This window comes from Labrus mixtus, chromosome 4 (assembly GCF_963584025.1).
Source record: "Labrus mixtus chromosome 4, fLabMix1.1, whole genome shotgun sequence".
NCBI classification, from domain to species: domain Eukaryota; kingdom Metazoa; phylum Chordata; class Actinopteri; order Labriformes; family Labridae; genus Labrus; species Labrus mixtus.
In genome coordinates this window covers 6,921,100-6,941,655 of record NC_083615.1, presented here as the reverse complement: position 1 = coordinate 6,941,655, position 20,556 = coordinate 6,921,100, and the positions used below count along the sequence as shown (strand labels likewise).

General features: G+C 44.3%; 2 protein-coding genes across 2 annotated transcripts in view; both read right to left on the bottom strand.

Moving 5' to 3' along the window:
- skor1b (SKI family transcriptional corepressor 1b) overlaps window positions 1-20,556 on the bottom strand; it is a 136,258-nt gene that overhangs the window by 110,321 nt on the left and 5,381 nt on the right. The window lies entirely within an intron of this gene.
- Window positions 136-19,189, bottom strand: smad6b (SMAD family member 6b). Its single transcript, XM_061035470.1, has 4 exons — window positions 17,655-19,189; window positions 14,885-14,941; window positions 14,281-14,358; window positions 136-1,037 (listed from the first exon to the last, which is right to left on the bottom strand). Exons 1-4 carry the CDS (start codon window positions 18,451-18,453, stop codon window positions 496-498), a joined length of 1,476 nt encoding a protein of 491 aa, XP_060891453.1. The 5' UTR covers window positions 18,454-19,189; the 3' UTR covers window positions 136-495.

Genomic DNA, 20,556 nt, shown 5'->3' with positions numbered 1-20,556 from the left:
GGCTATGTAATGGTTCCTGTTTTAAACAAGTAATGTCATGGAGGGTTAAGTTCATGGATATCCTGAGGAAAATCAATGAAACAATCAAGATGACTTGTAAACAAAGAGCTAATGATGCAGACCAAACAGGGAGAATTAATATGCGAATACTTTATTATCAATGTGTGAATGGTGTTAGCTTTTTGTCTGGATATTAATAGTATATGAAAACTATACACCAAATCCAGACTCATCCTAATTTTGCTTTATAATTTCTCAAGTTGGTATTGAAAGATTCTTTATCTTTATATATATTTATATATATAATATATATAAGCCAAAGTGCATTTTCCGTTTTTTTCCTCTTGTCCATACACACATTGCACAATACATAAATAATTACATTGTAAAAATGACTCCGTATTTACAAGTATAATATATATTTCATATAATATATAAAACTTTATATTAAATCTAGGTAGATGATATTTGGGATAGTTTGTGGGTCCGTTTGTGTTATCTGTGGTTGTTGAGGAGGATCTCCAGCCAGCAAGGGCAGGAGGTGATGAACTGTCTGGAGTAACAGGGACCCCAGCCCTTAGCAAAGCTGATTCGCACACTGTTGGGGTCGTAAGGTCCGTCCAGGAGGTCAGTGTCTGTGGTGTGCCTCAGGAGGCATGATCGGTCATAGTCAAACACCTTAATGGAGAACCCTGGCATCACCTTTCGCACCACCAGAGTTCTGCTGTTAGGCACGTCCAGGGTAGGGGAGTTCACAAAAATGGGGTGCTCGCTGCGGTTATACGCCCAAACGCCGTCGGACTCTTTGCTCAGGAGGATGCCGTAGCCGATTTTGCCTCGCGTGCGCTGAACGGTGCTGCTGCGATGCTCCAGGTTGAGCTGGCCCAGGCAGAAGCCTGTGCCCTGAGGTAGATCATAGAAGATACTGACAGAGTGCTCGTACACTGTGTAGAGGCGTCCCACACGTGTACGGTGCTCCCAGTATGCCACGTTACACCAGTGGCTCTGCTTAGGGACATCAGGTGACATACTGGCATCTAGAGGGGACAGAAGACAGAATGACAGTCATTAAACACAACATAAACAAAGGCAAACAGGCCTAGTAAAAAGGACGTTTTAAGGGATTAACTATCTGTTTTTATTGTTTTCACAGCAGATGGCCATACTATAAATACTAAAGGAGGCACTGTATTTAAATCTAAGCCTTGTATAAATACCACGGCATCCACCCAACACACACACACACACACACACACACACACTATACATATCCAAGATGGTAAAGACTGTAGAAAGGTTTGTCTGAAAAACTGTGGTGTCCTCCTCTGCCTCAAGAGGGCACTGTAATGATTAAACACTGACCACCCAGCACTGAAGCTGCTCACACATGCACTTTCAAAACAGATCATGTTTGCTAAGTTTAATTAATGATTACATCATGTGTTTCCAGTGAAAAAAATAACAAAACATAGCAATAGTGTGTTTGGGTTACATTCAAATTTTACTTTCAGCCTCTCGTTGCCCTCGCCTGTGCACATTTTGGGAAACACAAGTTAAAAACAAAAGCAGTTTTCTTTTCTTTTTTGTTACAGTGGAACCACGTTGGCATCCTGTTCCCAAACGTCTCTGCCCAGTAAATTAGCTTGTTAATTCGGTTTTCATGGCTGCAGCCTGTGAACTCTTTGCAGTGACAGGCCTCAGCACTCCAACATGAGTTACTGCTCCCGAGGTAGACTTCCATCTTCAACACATGGAAAAGACACACAACACTGTCAACCTCTTCCAGAGGCTGCTTCAGTCCACGCTGTGCAAAGCGGTCTTGTGTTTCTATTGCTCAGAAAAATCAGTGGTATGGAGGAGAGTGGGGAAGCAAAGGGTCCCATGATCTCATATCCCAATCTTCACCCTCTACTTCTGCAGAATCAGGGAACCTCTTTCCCCTAATTCCTCGTCTTCCTCACATTCCACAAGAGTGGGGGTGACGGGAGAGGGCCAGGCAGGGGGTCCCCCTCCCCCTCCACCCAGCTCTTCCCCCTGCTGCGGGCCCAGGGACGGCATTCAGCTCCCTGACAACTTAGCACAAGCCCGTGACCCGCTGACCCCCCAGCCTTCATGCTATCAGCTCCCATTAACTCACACACAGAGTGATGCCATTATTTTGCTTCAGAGAGTCTATTGGCACAGAGGATTTAAAGCCTGGGCCTGTGGCCCCATTCCTTTCAGTCTCTCTGCTCACAGGGCTTAATGACCGCCCGCCCCATTAACAAACGCCTTTAAGGTGGAGCATCACGGTTCCACACAGCAACAAAATGCCTCACTCACCTCCCACCCAACTAAACCTTTCTGCTGAGTGACCCACACTAGTAAAGTTTATACAAAGATTAGCAAAAACGATCAGCAGACTTGCAGAGACAAAACGCCTGCTGGTTGTGGAGGGGATGGGAAAGAGTGAGTGGGGATATGCGGGGGAGGGGGAAGCTGCAGACAGGCTCTCTGTGTGTTTGCGCACACACTGATGGCTGAAATGACCCCCTCTCTTCAGGGGCCCCAACATGCATGTGCCATTAGTGAATTCCACACTCCAGCTCCTCCACTCTGAGCTCAGATTTTACTTCAGCGCGGCTCAGACACACAAAGAACTCAGCCCCAACTTGTTTATGGCCCTCTATTGTCTCAAATCAAATGGAGCCCACACATCAGGGTAAACTCACTTTGAAACTGTGCGCACACAAAAGGACCAAATGGCTACCGTCTCCTCCTTTTTGGATGGGGAGAATAAAGCAAAAAACAATTTGGTCTATAGTGTCTGGTCTTCACACGTAGCGTCGAACGAAGGTAGAAGGCAGCAAGACTGCGAGGACCAGGAAGAGGAATGAGCAGGACAAAGGTTAGACATGTATCAGATGCTTAGCCTGAGTCTGAAGGAAGACAATGAGCACACCATGAGCCAGGCCTTTTCCTGTTGCTCTGTTGTGTTCGGCGTCTACGTGTGCCTGTGCGCACATGTATCTGCTTTGGGAGGGTGGGGGTGCCGGGGGTGGGGGGGGGGGAATCAGCCAGTGTGTTTGTGTTTTTGTCCTGAACGTGTGTGTTTTGGCTAGGTGGGGGAGCCGAGGTGAGGGCTCTTACAGACGGACTCATCATTAGGATCTCTTTAACAGAGTCAAATTCTCACCAGTCGGCATACTGTGTTTAGACAACATCGCCATGGCAACTAGGGCCTCCATTTTCAGAGTAGGTGCTGAGGAAACTATTTTTAATCTACTTCTCTGATTTGTAAGAGAGTATGAAGCCAGGTTCAATGTCAGTCTATACTGTACATGGCAGACCCACGGCTCAGCCCAATTCTTAAAAGTCAGACCTGAGGCGGTGAAGTGAGGCCGTGTGTCTTCCTAGCCTCTGACCACACCTCAGACACCCGCGTCATCTTGACTCCATGTTGTGCCTTTAGAGGGTCTGTTTGAGGGCGGAGCCACGACGGGCTGGGAGCAATTACTGGGGCTCTGCATCCATTTAACCCTGCCACCTTTTAACAGCTCAGTTTACCCATTAGAATAGTAGCGCATGTTATTATTGTTATTTTATTCTCAAAAGCCTCTCCTCTTAGTGTCAGTCTCAGAGTCATTGGACGCGGCCACAAAATGGCTGCTGCTGCACATCCTGTTCCATCAGCCGGGGGCGGCAATCTTAACATGTAGACTTTAATCTCTAATGTCCTACATAACAAGACCCAAAGTCCCATTCTGAAAAAGAGGTGAATTCATTCCCATGGCCAACATATAATAGCAAAATAATACATTCAATCTGTGTTTGGTTTTTAATTAAGCGTCAGGAAATAAGTTAGCTTACAACACTGCAACAGTTACATGTCTAAGTTTTGTCCAGAGACCCTGGACTCTTAATCTAACTACAGTTCGACAGTAAACAGAGTTCATTTCAGTTTTTTCAGAAACGCAAAGCATTTAGTGTGCAGAGCTCGACCTCAATAACAAGGCGTGAGCTCCATGGAAACTGTGAAAATGTTGACATTTCTCTTTCCCCGTGGCCTGTCTGATTGGAGGATTTGAGAGTATCAAAGCAGGACATCAGATCTGACAACAAACAGATGATTTCGCTGTAAGTCACAAAGCAAACATGGGACAGGAAAGTGCCAGTGAAAAGGGTTCAAATATCTGCTACAAGAAATATTATTCAACCAAAAGCATCAGTCTGCAGGAAAAAGAAAGAGCATTGAGAACGGCACTTCAGTAAAGATGGGCTAGTAATGAAAGTATTTATTAAGGAGTTTGAGCTAATTCGTTTTTTAAAGTACGCTTTAGGGGTAAAGATATCAGTGCATCTGAATTGTAGGAAGTAGAAACATACATGAATCAGAACACTGAAGTACAATATATAAGTACCTCTGTTTTTTTACCAAAATAAAGTCTAAAACAGATAAGCATAGTTTCATTACACCCCCGAAGATCAAAAAGGAAAAAGCAAAATTCAGAGGAAACATAATAGCGAATACCAATCGTGTTTTTCTTCTTTTATGAGACCAACATACCATTAACACAAAAGTGTTACATGTTTTCATGGACACAAATAATCGCAATAAAGAAATTAAATTGGAAACACACACATAGCAGGGCTAGCGTTCTGCTTGAAAGTTATCCCACTCCAGAGAAAAACTTTATCGACACATGCCCATTGACAGAAACACAAAGCTGTCGTAACCAAAGACAGAGATCAAAAGTTCTCAAAAGTGAAGAGATCATTTCTTTTTAGATGTGTGTTAACAGAAAGGCACAGCTTATTCTGCAGCAGTTTTGGTCAGACTATACCAGGTAGCAGAGCTCTGAGCTTGTCAAAATGATTTTATTCTGACTAAATGTTTGACGCATTGACACGCACATCGTAACGGGATCACTACATTTAGCATCCATGTAAACAGTGAAGTTGGAATCCTCAATCAGAATGATGTTGATCAGATTGAAGATGTTAACATAGCTCATGACTTAGCCCTATTCACAGATTTACATATGGATGAGCTATGAGTTCCTTGCACTAGAGGGCAATCTGGATGATTACAACTAAGTATACAAAAATGGGGGCTTGAAAGTTTCAATGGCAATCCTTGATGATCATCCAGTAATGCCTTTAAAGACAGAAAGAAAAAGAGAAGGGGAAGGAGAAGCAGAAAAGCGCTGCCCTGGGGTAAACACGGCTCCGCAGCCTTGGAGTGAGATGAATGGGAGGCCGAGTGTCAGGGACAGGCAGACAAACAACAGCTTCCTCTCTGTGCTAACATCTCCCCACCAAGCTCCGGGGCCACCTCCATTATACTTCATCTCTACTAATCCAGAGAGCGGAGCAGAGCTGAACTCATTCCTTCAAAACTTTGCTGAGGAGGAAAAAGAAAAGAAAAAAAAAAGGAGAGGGGGGGAAAAACACTCTTGCCAGTCCCTTTAAGCCGTACAGTCGAAGGGAGCAGGAGAGGAGCAAGGAGAGGAGGGGGAGCAGCACTCTCTCATCCTGTGCCAAGGATTAGATTCCCCTCCAGCTATTAGACTGTACCAATGAACTGATAGGCTGCTGGGCTGGTGGTGGAGTTGGGGTATGAGTGTGTCTTTTGTATGTGTACTTTATGGTTAAATGTGTGAAAAAAATGAAGGGCAAAGAATTTTTTGTGGGCTCCTGTACTCCAATTTGTTGGATGAAACTTTCTTTCACAGCTAGAAACAACACAGTGGAAGTGCAGTTAAAGCCTCCCCCTCCTGTTCAGAGCCTGGTATGACTTTAATTCTGTAGACAATGGTTCCTATACTGACGGACTATAACCTCTGAGCAGGCCACATTTAGGCTGGCGTCTGGGCTATCACTGCCATCAAAGTCGGCACTATCAGGCCGACATGCTAACTGGAGCTGCCCTTATATATCTATGGATTTTTTTTCCCTCTGAGGTCTGGCCTTTCCCTGCAGAAAGAGAGATAGAGAAAGACAGATAGAAAAGAGAGGGAGGGAGATATGTGCTCGGAAAAATGATGCGGGAGTCAGAGAAACTGAAACCCAGTCGCCAAGCCTGGCTGGTCACATTGGGAATGCTTTACACTGTCGTCAACTTCCTCTCCACTTTCCCTTCGTTTTGTTTCGGGGCGACCCCATGAGGGAGGAAAAGTGCTGAAGCCTTGATAGTAGATAACTAACAGAATCCATAAATGAAATCAATAAACAAGAAAGGGTGTAAAAAAGAACAGGAAGCAAAGTAGGCTAATATGGAGGAGCCGTCTGGGCGCGCGAGTAAGAGGCCGCCGGTTTGAGGGAGAAGGCTTTTTTTTTTTCTCCTCGGGTTTTCTTCAGGGGAAGAGAATGTGCTGCTCATTTCCTCAAAGTTTCCTCCAAGGCTCTGCAATGTGTCAGAGACGTAGAGCACAAGTAATGGTTGTGATGCAAGTGAGGGCCTACGAGAGTCCTTCAGGGCGCGTAAAAAAAAAAAAAAAAGCTCTGTCCAAACTGTGGGGTATGTTAGTAAATGTCATATCTCGAGGCAGCCTTAAAGAGCAGCAAGGTCTGAGAGAACACCATATAGCAAAACACTCAGCGAACATCCTGCTGGGTGGCTGTGCCCTTTCACCTCCTCATATAACCTATCTGTTTGTGTGTGAGTGCGTCTGTTTGTGAGCAAGTACGTGTGTGTGTGTGTGTGTGTGTGTGTGTGTGTGTGAGGGAGGTACAAGCCAAGAAGGCTGGAACGTTTGAGTAGAGGAGACCCTGCACATTCCTGAACTCCCCCCTCCTCCCCTCGCTGTGCCTCCTAACTTCCTACTCTGGTTAGGACTGTGGGAGGTGGGGGGGGGGGGGGTGCATGCGAGAAGGCTGCTTTGTTCTTGTCCTTTAAGAGTCTCGTTTTGGTGAGAAAAATCTCCTAATCACAAATTAAACATCACATGAGAGAGGAAGCACACTTTATATGCTAAACACTGTCTCCCGTTTGTACTGCGGTTTAGGCGTTTTGCTGCAGTTTGTCGAAAAGCAAAACCCAACACAGAGTTAGTAAACCAACTTTAGCTGGCCAACATGCTCAAACTATTTTGAAAGATTGGCTCCACATGAACAATAACATGGAACTCTATTATTGCACGTTATATTAGTCTGACTGATTTAAGGCGAAAGGTAGGTATTTGGTTTCCAGCGGGCTGGGAGGTGGGCTGGCTGTGATGGACACAGTTGATGTTCTAACAATGGTTTCCTATTGATCAGCCCAGTGGATCAGAGTCTGTGAGGAGAATGCGTTCTGTCAGGATAATGTGGCACCCGAGTTTCTGTTTCAATCACAACACTTGCTGGGCTGTAACCCACACTGCTCCACCGCGGGCATCCAGACACCAGCTCCCCAAACAAAGACAACTCCCCCCCCCCCCCCCCCCAACACACACACACACACACACACACATCCCTGACAAGTTAGCCCGTTCACAACAAGCAAGACATTCATTAAAAATGCAGGAGTGAACATTTCCAATAATTCACAAAGTCCTTCCCCTGTCAACATCTGCAAAAAATCTCAAAGCTAAAGGGAATGGCAGGATTTCATTAAGTAAATTATGTGCTGGCAGTCACAGAGAGGGGAAGAGGGGGAAGCTACAGCCAGACCTCTAATCTAAACCGTACCCTGAAATGCGACAGCCTGACTGCATGTTAGCGAGCCACACGGCCAAGACTTCAGAAACGCACACAGATAAAAAAGACAAGTCAAACACATATCACAAAAGGGAATGTAACGGTCCCAGGGGAACACTTTCAATGAAAATAAGCATGTTCATGACTTGTTCTAACTACTACTTGATAAAGCGTGATCCCAGAGAACAGTTTGCCTTAACGTCAGGTGAGACGTTGTGAAGAAACATAAATGTAGAAGACATACATCGGCCTACTTTAACATGCTCAGGAATGAATATACCCTAAACAGAAGAGTGAGCTGAGCCAGTGAAAAGGAGATCTTATCTGGAGCGTTTTGCTCAACTATACCACTCAAAATTAAAAAAAAAAAACAAGCAAGTTTCAGGAAGAAGATCAAAGGCTCGAAACATCTGTCTTATATATGTCTATCGTGATCGGCCCCATGTTCCGACAAGGTAGAGGAATGAAGATGCCGCTCCGGTAGATCAAGTACAAGATAAGGGAAGAGAAAGATAAAAAAAAAAAATGGAGTCCCAGTCCCCTAATCTAGACACGCACAGAAGACAACAATTAAGAAGACTTTGATACGTCGGGAGTTTACTCTTAAACGTCAACAACAGACTCCTATCCGTTCCCTCAGGCAGTAAAAGGCTTGTGTAGAGATGTCCAATGACATGGGCCCCAACAGTTAATCCACACACAGCATTCTGGAGGCTCAAAGAATGCGCTGGCTATTCTGAGTTTTAAAAATACTGACAGCCATAGGTTCAGGCACAACTGTCAATGCTCCTCTGGGGAGGAAGGGGGGAAAAAAAAAAAAATCTTAAATCTATTTTCGCCAGCAATCAGACCACAGGGCTAAATCATAGCTGTGGCTGGTGTCTGGATTTATAATTGTGGGTAAAATGGTCAGAAAATAAAAACAGCATCCACAACTGGCACCACCTCCCCTAATGCTTGCCAGGCATTGCAAGGCTAGCACATTTACAGTGGCCAGCTCAAATGGAGTATTGTTCCCCCTCTCAGCCTTGAGAGGAGGCTCACTAAAACACTAAACTAACAGTTGGACATTCCTTAAATTTTTAATGGCATTGCACGCTCTTTATTTGTTGCTCTAACCCTCTGCCCTGAGCTGAATGAATGGAGCTATTGGTGCAGCACTGCGGTGTGAAGGAAGAGAATATGGTAACGGCGGCCCTCCCTGAGCACACGACGAGATTAGCTCACTTACTTTGTTTGCTAAGGTAGAATATGGGGCAAAAATTATAGACTGGGCACACCTCCTGTTATTTCTACAGACTGCACTTTCTGTCTGTGCGGTGAGACCTAAAATGAAACACAGTCCACCTTATGCTGGCCCAGCACAGTATGCCCTGTAAATTCAAATGACAAGCACGGCACTGTGAGCTTAAGACTCAAAGTGGCGCACGAGGCTTTAGATTTATCTTTATCTGCGAGCCCTTCAAATGTTACTCAAACACCAAGCAGCACTGGCACCACACTGGCTTGCCAAGCGGACACAGATAAATACTAACATCAGCAGGTGAGTTTCTGTTGACATGAAAAGGTTTTTATGGCCTCTCCAAGGGCTGCTTTAGATTAGCATGGCTTTCACTCTGCGCGTAGAGGTCACATTACCTCACCACGTCTAGGGCCTGTGTTGCCAGTTCCGACCGAGAATCAACTCTTTAGGAAATTTAGTAAAAAAAAAAAAAAAAAAAATGCAATTCAAAAGATCAGGTGAAACTACAATGCAATCATATCACAGGGAATGACATGACACATGAGGTCGCCTTACAAACACAAAAAGCCAAAAAAAAGTTGTGTCGATTCTGGAGGACTCTATTGAAGTTCAGAGATGTCATAACCTCTGAGAGAAAATTTTAAGTGGATTCCTGAAACACCACAGTCTAACAATGCTGAGAAAGGGAAAATGAAAAATTGCCTTATCGCTCCTATCAATGGCTCTTTTTCTATGTGTATGTGTTACGTAAGAGGAAACGGAAGCCAGCCTCCCAGGACAGGAACGGATACTTGAGACGAGGACTGTGGGTACCGGCCCCACAGCACTACAGAGAGAATAGAGCACAAGACCCTTCAGGATGTATAGCTACATGCATGTACCCCCACCCCCCCATAGCACCCCACCCCGGCTTAAGATGGACACAAACTGGACATGACAAACAGGTCGGGCAGAGCCCCCTCATGTCTCATGTCCCCTGAGATGCTGGCCTTCTCTTTAACATTCCTCAGTCTCCCACCACTGTCAAAGGGGCAATTCACCGCCCTGCACTGCTACAAAACCCAGGCAGCTTCTTAAAACAGGATGTTTGTCTGAGGCCTCCTTCCCCTCAAATAAACAATCCGCAAAACCTGATTTCGGGAGGCAGGGTGGAAGCACTCAAGTCACATTATTTCCACATCCCGTATCCTGGAGCATTGGGGCTCCTGAGGGAGTGTGGGCGGCCAGGCCCTGGGAAGGCTCAGGGCTGCGGTGGAAACCTGAGGCCATGTGCCAGGTTGCAGGGGGAGATGAGCCCGAGCTGCATCACTCTGGGGTCTGAGGGGACGCACTGAGGGGGATCATGCATGGCTAACATGCTGTTGCAGTTGTCACTGCATCAGACATACCTCTTTGTCTGAGAGGTAGAGTGAAGACATGCTGTATTTATTTGCACATCGCACACTGCACAAGTTGTACCCAATTATGAATATCCAATTAAAACCAATGGTTCTAAAAGCAATCAACTAATTATTAGTCAATAAATGATGCAATGATGTCCCTTACATAATGTTACTCAGGAAAAACACAACTTAAATGAGGCATACATAAAATACCACGGTCACTGCATTGAACTAAAGACATGACCTTATGAGAAACAGAACAAAAACAGTTCATATCAAAATAAGAGGGGGGAAATCTTCAGATGTATATGGCTGATTCACTATTTTATTAGCTCATAACATAGCTAGTATCACATGCCTTTAAAGTCAGATCAACAAGTAACAGTGAAGTCCAGTTTAATCAAGAGGGATCATTGCATGCCTTGTTCAAACTGTCTAATAAGTCCATGCATTTCCACTGTCTCTGACACGGTCGAAGGCAGCGATTGAACGCTGAGTGCTGCTCTGTGATTAGTATTGGCTGCAGAATTAAGTTTGCCCTACGCTGCCGTGTCAGTCTATGCATATGGACTTAAGTTAAGGAAGAAGCATGTACTTAAAAATGAATAAAGAAAAGCATTCAGGGTTGTTTTTGCAGTCCCATTACATGTGTGTAAGCAATCTGTTGTGGGTTCACAGGAGGCCCTTCCCATTTGCCATCTGACTGTGTTTTTCTGCCTGGATAAATCAGTCAATACCAGAGTGGACCTTACACAGTGCCTGTCTGCAGACGAGACATCCACAGAGACAGTGCTGGCTTTTCCTCCAGACAAAGGCAGGCAGATAGAGGAGAGCACTGTATCATTAATGTGTGCAGAGCTCTGCTCATGCCCTCTACACTCCTTAAGGCGCAACAGCACTCTTTGTTATCCACATCTAATAACTTTCAATCTTTCCGCTCCCGCTGTCCAACTTTCCTCCACTCTCAGGAAGATGGAGAAAGAGGAAAAACGAATAAAGGGCAGTGCCTCAGGTCACTCTGCGTGTCCTGCAGTCACATGACCCGGCGAAATCGGAGGGAGCCCCTCCATTCACATCGCTGATCTCACCTCACACCAACATGAGCGTGTACACACAGTGTTGTGCTGACAAATTCCTCCGGGTTGATTGAGGACACAACCTCTGAAGACTGAAGAATGTAGGCAGACTGGAGCCATGACAGTTTAAACCGAGCACAGAGGGAGGGCTTGTATATGTTAATCCCTACACACACTCTGAAAAACACCATATCATCAATGACTGAAATTCTTCAACAGCAATGTGAAAACATCTTGGCATGCCTCCCTGAAGTGAGAGCCAAAGCTGGCCGGAGGAGCGTTATAATGAAGAAGTGACAAACATAAAGAGCCCCTGATGTCAGAGACAATGTGACTGACATAATAAAGTCAATGTGTAGGGGGAAAACACCCCCTCAGACAGTCATACAGGAAGCAATGAGACCTGCTTCAAAGGGCTTCACTGTGATGTCCACACGACGAGGCTCAGGCAGTGAGGAAACAGGTGTGAGGGCAGACTGGGAGGGTAGCACCAGCAAAGGCACATTCCCTCACACATGCAGCACTAAGGTATACTGTGTATGCACACACTCGAAAGCTGGGCCGGCTCGTGACGTAAACGGCCGTAATTAGAGTGCCTGGGGGAGTCGTCCTTCTCCTTAAATAAAAGAAGGCTGTGAAAAGGTCCAAACGTCCATGACTGAATGTTTAAGTATTACACTTAAACATAATCACAAAAAGGTGCGCTGTAAGACGCTTTGGAAGAAAGAGCACGAAAACACCTTCAAGAATCAGCACGATGTTTGACACAAATGTCAGCCCGCTTGCTTGGCTCTTTGAATGCAAACACGATATTCTAAATCGAGATAATCTGAAGTATAACTGGAGCTGCTTACTAAATTCCTTTATTTTAGATTCAAATTTTAGTTGATAAATCAAGTTTATCCACCAAACTGGACGTCTCTGATCGCTTCCTTTGCTTTTGTGTGACGCAGGAGAACACTTTCTGTAGTCCTGAACTGCAAACTGTAGTTGATTGTTTGACTACACCCAGTGCCCCCCAGACTTGCTTTTAAGAGATTTACTTGTTCCTCCATGAGGCGTGGACTCTGTGTCCCATACAACTCCAGTTACACACGAACACAGACACTCTCTCCAGCAGTGCTGCAGGGGGGATTCACAGGGAAAGTCATCTCCAGGTCAGTAACACAGTCAACATACGATAACTTAACAATATTCAGTACAGGTCAGTATGTTAGAGAATAAATGATAAGGCTTAATAAGGAGGCCTTCAGGTTCATCGGTATATGATGTATATGACGACTGGGGTTCACATGAACTCTTTTGTATGTTAAACCAAAGAATCGTCGCGCAGTCCAAATGCAACATGATCAGAGACAGGCTGGCGACATAGTTTAGCTCACAGCACTGAAAACCACCACACTGTAGAGCACTGACTGGTCACCCCCTCTTTCCTGTGCCCAAGTCGAGTGTGTCACAGCCAATGCAGAATGATCCAGCCAAGCCTGTGAAGCAGCAACACACAGTTGGAGGAAACCAAAGCCTAGCATGTCTAGATCCTCCCTCCTCACCACAGTCTCTGAGGAATTGTGGTGCACGCTTTGACAAGCCCCTCATTTGTTGACTCAGGGAGTGTCACCGGGCCATGCTGAGGTGGTGACAGCATTTGTACTGGGTACAGGGGGGCCCTCACTGCCTGAAAACTTCACTGCCAGGTAGTCATGTCAACTGCTCAATGTCCAGGCCTCCGAGCCACGGCAGACCCTTGAACAGAAAATGCTGTTCCGCAGCAGCCCCAAAGTGAGGACTCTGACTCCTCGTCCACATGACACTGTGCATGCTAGCTACTACGGGGAGGGAGGCATTGCTGACTCCGTGCCGTGCGAAAGGAGTGTTTTATTTCAAATCAGACGACAGGACTGTTTTTACTCACTTCCTTTGGTGTGGCCCAATTCACACGAGCGACTCAATTTCCTTGAGCCCGCCCCTCCCTTCAGCCCGCTTACAGCCAGGATAGATAGAGTTGTATTTGCAAGTGACTGTGCACATGCATATGCACAACTGTGTGTGCTTGTGTGTATTTCTGAGCGAGCTTGGATCTTATATTACAGTTTGATCCCACTAAAATATTTCTGAAAGAAAAACAGAGGAGGGGAGGCTGGCTCTGAGGCCGACACACGCCCCGCTGAACCTCTGCACCGCTCACAATGAAACCTTTATCTCGGAAAACAACTCTCTTTTATGACCCTTAATGAGACGGAATAAAGAGCAGCATCTAAATCTAATAACCTTCAGAGGTTTGCATATTCACCCTGACACACTCAACAGGGCAGAGCGAAGAATAGTTCCTCTTTTTCCCCCTCAGTTAAGACTTTATTTAACCATTTCAGAGCGTAAATTGGTCAATAAAACATCAAATGGTCATCTGAGATTAAATCCTGTGATTTATAACATTTTAAAAATGGACAAACGTACAGAGTTATGTAAGACCATCAGCATTGAAGACACTTCCGTCTTAAAACTGAACACTTTTCTATTAATCCTCTTATTGTCAATCATACTGAGGGAGAAGAGCAAATCCCAAATAATCAGAAGAGTACTAAATGAAATGTTTAAACCTAAGACGCATTAAAACCTGCTCCTCCCAGGTCATGTTCTATTGTAATAGCCACTGCTCGCTCAAGTTAGTTAATGTGTTACTGTACCAGTCCTTCTTCTTCAAAAACAGCTGCTCACAAACATATACAAAGTCAAGTCCATAATAACCAGTTGTTCTTTTTTACCTTGTTAATACTATTAAATGACACCATCCAACACTACCCCCCCCCCCCCCCCCCCCCCCCCCCACACACACACACACACACACACACGCACACACACACACACACACACACACACCACCAATGTGGATGCTGACAGACAGTTGGAGAAACACACCCACCTGAGAATTCCCCTGGTGTGATATTTGGTGAGCTGGCTGCCTCAGTTTCAGTGTAAGACAATGTAGAGTCTGACAGATCTGTGGGGAACAACAAAAAGAAGAAGAAATGAGCTCTTAAAGTCCAGTGTGAGACGTGGCCTACTCGTACCTCTCATTAATCATCAACTTAAGAGTCAATGGCTTCAATGAGCAACAAATGAAGCAGCTATTTAGCCATTTCATATTCAACATAATTAACACTGTGTTAGGATACATCTCATTGTGGATAACCTGGCTGTGGAGACCAAACAACCCACCACTAACATCTTACACACGCTGTCATAGTCACACTTACTCTGCCTGGCTTACTGATATTACACCACATGCTGATCCAGGACTAATTTCAAAATGTATTAGCACTTAACCAATAACTACGCCTAAATACTGCAATTAAAAATGATCCACTTCTCTATTCACTGGAACTAAAGAGCTGAATCAAAAGAATGACCATACCTATCAGATTGTTGATGTTCTAAATGTGTGTTCATCTTGAGATAAACAACTGAAGGTAAGGATGAAAACAGTGCAGGATTAAGGGTTAAACATCTGTGAGTTTGTCACTTACCCAGTGGCTTGTGTTCTTCATTAGGGGAAAGCCTCGAATAAGGAGGTGGAGGTGACTCTGCAACACGAAACAATCAGGTCAATAACCTTACCAAGACTGAAAAAAAAAAAAAAAAAAAGACTAAACTCTTCCCCTCGAGTCATATCTGTGATTTTAAGAAAATAAACTGCTTGTTAACAAGTTTAAAGCCTCTGTTGTACAGAGCTGAAAAAACACTAGACCTACTGTGGCGTTGATAACCATCTTGGAAAGTCTGAAGAACAATTTTGTATTTCATATTACTGTTACTCAAAGAGAACCAAACATTGTGATTTTATAATGTTTTCTGTAAAGCTCTACAAAATAAAACAAGCCAAGTAGCCAACACAAGAAAGTACAAGCCAACATGAAGGCTTCAACAAATAACTACTGAATAGTTTGTACACCAGACTACCTGAATTATCACAGGCTTTGTGTCTGCAGAACTGAATTATATCATTAAAACTCATTAAAGAGCTAATAAAGCCATCTGAAAACTGCACATTTGTTTCTGTTAGGCATTAACTGTTTAACTGAAGCAGTTGTTGTTGCGCCAACTGCAGAGTCTAAACAGAACTTCTTGTTAAAGGAAAAATACATCCAAAAAGATCTCTGCCTTTTAGCTGCATTGTTCACAGAACTTGATTTCCTCCAAAAAGAGAAAAACAAAAAAGGAAGAAAATGATTTGCACAAGAAGGAAAGGCACAAAGGGAAGAAAACTTTGGGAGCCCACTGACCTCGCCTACAGAGAAAAGGAGAAGGAGAGAGCATAATAGCAGCGGGTCCTTTAAGAGTGGCGGCAGTAATTGCTGGGATCTGAACTCAGTCACTCAGATACACAGCTAGTCAGTCTGGCGCCAGTAGTATGCAAACTGTATATTATCACCACTCCTTCACCTAAATAGCATGAGGGGACCTCCTTAGGACAAAAGGGCTTTTAAAGCGCAACTTGAAACTGATCTCATTGGAGAAGTATAATGCCTGGCAAAATAAAAGGAAAAAGTGTTTGTCTCCTTCCTTCAGTTAGAGCTCTTTGCAACACATTAAGTACAGTTTTATTCTTCATATGAAAACCTGCAGCAGCAGTTCCTTTTCAAATAATCCTAAAAAGAAACACGTCAACTGAACTGCTGCTCAAAATTGTATTTCCACAACTTTGTTTTTATTTGCATATTTTTGGTTGCTTATTCTTTTTTACAAAGGGCTGAAATGTTTTCCTTTATAATCTGTTAATGTTAATCATATCATTCCAGATTTCTTACGTCCCCGTTTGGAAACAATGTAAAAAACCAGTGATAAAGGTCTTGATTCAAAGTAACCCTTCTTGAATAGCATGAAAGAAATACCAGCACTATCGACCACGCATGAGCGCATGTGAGCTATGTCTACTACAGGCCTTAGTCCCAATATGGGGTACGTGCCCCTCTGCTACTTCTAACAGTCCATCTTGCTAGTTTAAGTGGAAATAAACTCAAAAAGCATGGACTGATATCCACTTCAGCAGGGAGAATTTAGTTTAAGATTTTTATGTACCTATCAAGTTATACTGAAATGCAACTTAAGCACTAAACGAGACTTCTATAATCTCTTCTTATTAAGACAAACAAGTTGATGGGACACACGGGCCAAATCAACGCCAGGACCACATATGTGGACTGTAAATTCTGATACTGTTGGGCTTCTGCGTTTGAAGGGCTTGTCAGCTGGACCTAGTAAACATGGATGTTATGGAAAATCCAGCTCCTGTGCCAGTGAGACAGAAATACTGACACTTGCATCTTTACACATGATACCACGCCTTGTCATCGGGTCAGCAGGGTTCGAGTGACCCACAGTTAAAGGTTTGCCAAATCACAGTCCTGTCCCCCTGCCAAAACCTAATCTTTTTAGTGTAGGTCAGGGAGGATCTGACTTAGATAGCAAACTGATTGTAGGAAAAAAAAGAAAAAGCTCAATCCTCCACAACAAAACTAAAGTGACCTATGGCACCAGAGCCAAACCTTCAAGTTTAAAATCATTTACACAGAATAATCTGCTGATGGGTCCGCCAACCTGGCAATAACCCTGCAAGAAAACCACCACAAACACCTTCATGTTTTATCACCCTGAAGGCACTGACAGATTCAGATCATTCATCGAATGGACATTCATTTAACACCTAAACCTTGAAGACTTGTCAGGGACAGCAGCAGCCCAAACAAACAGGCTCCATCTTTGGCCAAGACTTCACAGGCCAACGTGAGCGGTGCTCTGGTTTAGCACACACTGCTCCAACACAACTTTCCAACTCAAATCTTTTAAAAAGGGACAAATGTTTTCAAATGACATACTATTTTCCATGCCATTTTGCATGATACAAAACAGAGTCAAGACTGCATCAGTGTGGGCTCACACTAAACTAACAGAAAAAAAAAAAAAAAGGGGCAGCTGTTTGACAGTTGTTTGGTCTCACTACATCAGCTCAGAGTGTTTATTATTGTACAGCTTCCCATAAGGATGACTTTTGTAATCATTAATAATGTAGCCTAATCTTAACTCCAACCTTTCTCATGTCTTTGTTTTGAAGTAAGTGTGTCAAAATAAAGTAAAAATACACATTTTAAAACAGGGTAAGATTGTCCAAGTCTTAGAGAAAACCAATACTGGAGAAACACAGACGCCTAATTGTGAACGCTTAAAGGACAACCTGGTGACTTTGCTTGAAAGGTACTCTGTAAGGTGTGTGCATGTGTACCGGCAGAATGCACTCACCTGGCCCACAGAGCCGGCTGTAGTGATAGGGGTTGCAGCACACTGTTGGACTGTCCGGGACCCCAAAGCTCTTACACTCACAGAGCGGTTTGAGCTGGGCAAGGTGCTGGAGGTCGGACCAGCGGTACAGTTTACATACAAGCAGCTGTGGGGGGGCCACATGGCCGCCCAACCTCAACTCTGTCCGGGATATCATAACACAGTCGCTCGGCATCCCCCCTCTGGACTCCACTGCCTCCAGTAACGTATCCAACGACCTTTCCTTAAGCTTTTTTAAAAGACAGTATGTGGCTGCTTTCAGTTCTTGCTCCAACACGGTCCGTGGCATCGCCTCCGGTGCCTCAGGAGACCCGCAATCCCGCGGCCCAAGGCCCCTTAGCACGAAGTGACACGACCCGGGATCCCTGTAACCCTGAGCCGTGTCTGGACCCCTGAGCTCGGCGTGGTCCCGGTCTTTGAATAAGCAGCATGTCACTGTCCTGCATTCTCTGTCCTGCACGGAGCGGGGGCTTCCCTGCTCCTGAACGCAGCCTGCGCCCCCATCTTGGTCCGATGTGACCCCCAAGCCGCAGCTCTCCGCGGGGATCCGGCTGCAAACACCCCCTGTGTCCCCTACTAGAGACCCGCTAGGGGTCATCGGTCTGAACTCCGTTTTGGGAATTTTCTCTGGGTTGTTTCCGAACAGATCGTCCCCACAGCCCTCACTAGTTTGGCCATTTCCATCTTCTCCTTCGGTATCTGGGATCAAACGGCTTCTCCAGAGTCGCCGCACAAGACCTGAGCGTTTCGTCCTGAACATACGACAACTTGAAAATCTATTAGATGGTTTTATTTTTTACGGATATCCGAATATTACAGACGCTTCTGCGGTCGTTGCAAAACATTAATGTCTTTGAAATGCCGTGCAATGCATGCACAGCCAACTGACGAGCATTGGTGGCAAAACCGCAACATCAGACTGAGAAGCCCACTCTTTAGTCGCTTCTACAACAACAAAACCGAGCAGTAAATGTACGGCAGCATTCCGATCAAAATGCATTCATTTAATAAATGCACTTTAAATAGCCTAACCAAGCGAGTGGAACAACGGCTTAGCATCCAGGATCGCTGTGGAATATGTTTATATAGTTACAAAACTATCCTACTAATAACATAACATGGTAGATTAAGTAATAATCCAGAGTTATAGCTTTCAATCCGAGACGACAACTTGCAGCCAGAAACAGTTTGGGACTTTTAACAACCTCGAATCTACTTTCTACACCGGCACGCAGGGCATGAGGTACTTCGAGACCATTTAATCCCACGTAACTGCACTGGAAGTCAGGATCCTTGTCGTCTTCTCGATGGGACAGAACACTTCTTTATTCTCTTTACAATCCCGGCAAAGTATCCGTGCGAGGTGAGTGAAATTACACGAGGAAACATCCGGGGCTGAATCGCTCTCCAGCTTCTCTACTCAGATACTCAGATCTAAACCAAACTGCAGCACCGATGCTTTTCTTTCTCAGTTTCTCTCTCTCTCTCTCTCTCTCTTGCTCCCTCTCTCTCTTTCTCGCTCTCTCTCTCTCTCCTCACACACGCGCGCGCACACACAAACACACACACACACACCCACACACATACACACGCGCGAACACACAAACACTCACACACACACACACGGGGCCCCCGAGGAGAGCGGTGGAGCCATTGGCTGACTACCATCATGTGCTAGTCTAGACACTTTGGCGGCTGCAGTGTGAGCTGCACTGATTGTTGCGCAAACAAGGTTTCAAGTTTCTTAACTCTTAAAGGCGAAACATCCACCTCGGGTTTTTTAAGTTAAAGTTGCTCAAACTTATTTACATCCGCACAACCGATTGTGAATTATAATCAGAGGAAACAGCAACCAGCGATTTCCAATGCAAAGAAGTTCTATTAGGCTATTTTATTTCCTTACCAAAAAAGTCAAGAGTTCATTTTTCTTTTCTTTTTTTTTAAGGTGGAAATTAAAACAAGCAAACACATCAATTGGAAATAAGATGATGTGGGAGCTCACCACATTTAGTTATGTGATTTTATGATTCAACAAAACATGCTATGAAGAAAAATAGAGCTACATCATGCCAGCCAAACAATTCTATTACAGATGCATTGAAAAAAACGTTTTTAGTGATACCACCATTACAACTACCAGGAAAAGGGAATAACATACGCCACAACCGCCAAATAGGAAATCAAAATAATACATTGATTTGAAATTTGTAGGACCACTTACTGAAAAGGGTGATCGAGCAATCCAAAGAAGAGCTGTTTAAAAAGACATTTTCATCAAATACTCATTGAAATATCAGTCAAATTTATAGGTGGATGTAAAAAGTAGAAGAAATAGGGGCCACATTTTTAAATAGGAATGTATGCCTGTTTATTTCATGCATTTATGATTTTTTTTTTTAACTTAAGTTCGTAAAATAGGCAGGGCTACTTGATAAGGACTTCTTTGTGTTGACAGAAATGAGAACTATGACATAGAAATACAGTCTGTTCTGTTTGGAGTGATGCAGCAAGGAACACTCAATTCTTCTGAATTACCTGAAGCAAATGTTTGGACTTTTCAGTTCAGTGAAGTCTCACCTTAAACCAGCTGAGATATTGCTCGCCAAGACACACTGAATGTAAAAGAGGTAGCACACAAGTATCTACATTCTCTCCAGGCAACTAGTAAGCAGTGACAGGAGGACTGCAGTGCATATGAGGTAAACACCTGGATGAGTTGTCGCTCCACCGCAGTTAAAAATGGAAATGTTTCAGACGCAATACAGCGACATTTAACATTCCTGCTGACATTAGCATTAGTAACATTAGCTACTTCTGTATTAAGCAAACATCCACTTGATGCCCATTGTAGTTTTTTTTTTTT

What these genes read in the sequence shown, in the direction of transcription:
- smad6b (XM_061035470.1), bottom strand. Translation starts at nt 18,453, where the DNA reads ATGTTCAGGACGAAACGCTCAGGTCTTGTGCGGCGACTCTGGAGAAGC. An exon ending in CAGCCGGCTCTGTGGGCCAG is followed by an intron (nt 14,942 to 17,654) that starts GTGAGTGCATTC and finishes TTCGTGTTGCAG; the next exon opens with AGTCACCTCCACCTCCTTAT. An exon ending in TGAAGAACACAAGCCACTGG is followed by an intron (nt 14,359 to 14,884) that starts GTAAGTGACAAA and finishes TGTTCCCCACAG; the next exon opens with ATCTGTCAGACTCTACATTG.